General features: G+C 38.2%; 1 protein-coding gene across 1 annotated transcript; it reads right to left on the minus strand.

Annotated features, from left to right (window-relative positions):
- Positions 1-2,119: 2,119 nt before the first annotated feature.
- Positions 2,120-3,067, minus strand: LOC125124542 (olfactory receptor 2M3-like). Its single transcript, XM_047774624.1, has one exon. It carries the CDS (start codon positions 3,065-3,067, stop codon positions 2,120-2,122), a length of 948 nt encoding a protein of 315 aa, XP_047630580.1.
- Positions 3,068-3,423: the final 356 nt, after the last annotated feature.

Here is a 3,423-nt window from a genome sequence, read left to right on the forward strand (position 1 = left end):
ATGTCAGTTGTTTTCTTTAAGATGATTATTTTGAATTCTTTGTCAGGTTAAAACCTGGTACATTCCTAATTTTGGACTTTCACCCTCACCACAAACACCTCAAACTTAGCATATATAAAATATTTTCTAAACGATGAAATAATTCAGTAATTATTAGGAAGTTACAGATGTTTCTCACATCAGTGACAGAAAGGCTATAGAAATCGTATTTCAATATCTCTTGTAGATAAGGTTGGTAAGTATGCATGGTAGGCAGGATCCGAAATTTTGCCCATGACCTGTGTTCCCTAGAGTTGCTCCTATAATGAAGTTATCCCATGAGGCAAAAGTAAAGTGACTGAGCAGAAGTCATTAAAACCCAAAAGCAATTGTCTTTAAGCAATCTAAGGGAGATTATCCTGAGTAGATTTGACTTAATCTGTCAGAGACCTTTAAAAGAGGACTTCTGCCATGAGGTTGCAGGTTTGATCCCTAGCCTCCCTCAGTGTTTTAAGGATCTGGCATTGCTTTGAGCTGTGATGTAGGTTGCAGATGTGGCTCTGATACTGCGTTGCTTTGGCTCTGACACAGGCCAGCAGCTACAGCTCTGATTGGACCCCCTAGTCTGGGAACCTCCATATGCCATGGGTACAGGCCTAAGAAAGCAAAACAATTTTAAATTTTTTTAAAAAATGGACTTGTTTTCCTAAGGTCATAGAGACTCTCTTTCTTGCCTTGAATAAGCAGGCTGATATGAGTTATTCAGGTGCAAAGAAATTAATTATTTCAACAACTATATGAGCTCATAAAATGATCCTGATTCTTAGATGAAACTGCAGGCTCCAGAAAGATGTGGATTTCTACCTTGTGATACCCTAAGCAGAACACTCAGCTTATCTATGCCATAACTTCTACCCATATATATTGTGACAAAATGAATAATTATTATTTGGAATTCCTAAATTTGTCTTTGTTACGCAACAAAACAAACCTACTAAGTGGGTATGTTATGTTGAAATATTAAATTAATAGTTAGTGTTCATATTAAGGCATAGTGATTTTTTCACATAAATACACAGGAATCTCCAGAATTGTGCTATATTTCATATCAATATCATTATGAGAAACCTAGCACAATGTCACACATGGAATTTTTACAAAATATCATGCTGGAAAACTTAGATTTTTCTATTTATAAAATTGAAAAATTTTAATATAATCACAGCACAAATCCGTACAAGGACTGAGATATCTGAGGATAAAATCCAAGCATTGTGGATTCATGTTCTTATTTTGGTTTCCCATGTATAAGGCTAATGTCTATAGAGAGAGAAAATAAAAGGTAGGTCCCCAGTTCTACAATATCCAGAAGAGGGGAAGTTTCCATTACCTAATAGACTCAGTAAACTTAACCATAGAACTAATTTCTTTCTGCCCTTTGCAGGTAAAGTGTATTAATTTCATAATAATCTTATAAACAAATTCATAACCTTGTATATAATTAACGTGGTTATTCAAATTAACAAAATGATCAATCCAAGATATGAAATTGGGATCAGGAGAATGTTTTGGTTGGCAAAAGGTAAACCTACTACATGTTAAAAAACACAGAACATTTATCAGTGCTCTGTTGAATTATGGCATTATGCAATATTGGGGAAATGCCTCTAATGTCTGAAGTGGTATTGTACAAAATAAAATATACAATTGTGCACATATTCTTGCAGCACATATTTACTTATAGTCATATAATGAATGTCCCATAACAAAAGAAATATACTGAACACATGCTTGCCTATAAAATATTCTTTTAAGACCATATGTACAGCATATGAAAGTTCCAAGGCTAGGGGTTGAATCAGAGCTACAGTTTCTGGCCTACACCACAGCCTCTGCAAACCAGATCGGAGCCGCATCTGCAACTTACGCTACAGCTCACAGCAATGCCTGATCCTTAACCCACTGAGTGAGGCCAGGGATCAAACTTGCATCCATGTGGTTACAAGTGGGATTCAGTACTGCTGAGCCACAGTGGAAACTCCCAAAATCTCTTGTGTAAAGATGGTTATGTTTGGGGTGTTAAATTCAATTGTTAAATATATAAATGTAAGCATAAAGCAAAACTATAGGGAAAAAATTATTAGGCAATTTTCTCTCCAGATTTTCCCTTCCTTAATACCTTGATGAATGCTCTATACACTTCCTTGTTGCGGAGACTGTAGATAAGGGGATTCAGCATGGGAGTGAGGATAGTGTAGAAGGCTGACACCATCCTGTCCTCTGTCGGGGAACGATCAGAAACAGGTCGCATATATATGAACATGGCAGCTCCATAGTACATCCCCACCACCATGAGGTGGGAGGAACAGGTGGCAAAAGCTCTGCTGCGACCCTCTCCAGATCTCATGCGAATGACAGCCAGAATAACATGAGCGTAGGATGCAATGATGACTGCTACAGGGAAAAGAAGCATGATTACACAGCAAATAAACATTAACCTTTCAAAGAGCAATGTGTTAGTGCATGAAAGAGTGAGAAGGGCAGGGACATCACAGAAAAAATGGGGTATTTCCCGAGCACCACAATATGGGAAAGATAATGCAACAGCAATAACAATTACACCATCAAGAAGGCCAATGATCCAGGAGGGAACAGCCATGAGACAGCAGATCTTCTGGCTCATGAGAACAGAGTACCGTAATGGGTGGCAAATGGCTACGTACCGGTCATAGGCCATTGCAGCCAACAGGAAACATTCAGATCCAAGCAGGGACACATATAAGAATATCTGGGTTCCACAGCCAGCCAAAGAGATGGACTTCCTTCCAGACAAGTAGTTGAAGGCCATCTTGGGTACAGTGGTACAGATAAGCATGAGGTCCATGAGGGAGAGTTGGCTGAGGAACAAGTACATGGGGATGTGGAGCTGGGTGTCCAGGTAGATGAGGAGAACCATAACAGTGTTTCCCATGAAGGCCACTGTGAAGATGCCCAAGACCAGACAGAAGAGGAAGATGTGTGTGGGGCTGTGATCAAATATTCCCAGCAGGATGAATTCAGAGTTGAAACTCTGATTCTCCCATGCCATGATAAGTATGTTCACTGTGGAGAATTCAATATGTAAGAAATGATTGCAATTACATTTATGGAAAAAGCAATGATTTCAAGCCTAAATCACCACATCTAATACAGTATCTACATATGGGAAAATTATATCTCTGGGCATCACGTTTTATTTGTAGAGCAGAGATAGTAAAGCTTATTTTTAGCCTGAGTGATTTGTATAAAGCATATAGTAACATTCCTAATTAGTTTCATCTTTCTAACATAGGAAGTTGCTCAAGAATCATAAATATAAATTTGGCAATCAGTCAGATGACATATGTGGTGTAAATTATCCCTCAGAAATACATTAAATCCTATCAGGACTCATGAACTGCTGAG

The sequence above is a fragment of the Phacochoerus africanus genome, chromosome 4 (genome assembly GCF_016906955.1).
Source record: "Phacochoerus africanus isolate WHEZ1 chromosome 4, ROS_Pafr_v1, whole genome shotgun sequence".
Lineage (NCBI taxonomy): Eukaryota > Metazoa > Chordata > Mammalia > Artiodactyla > Suidae > Phacochoerus > Phacochoerus africanus.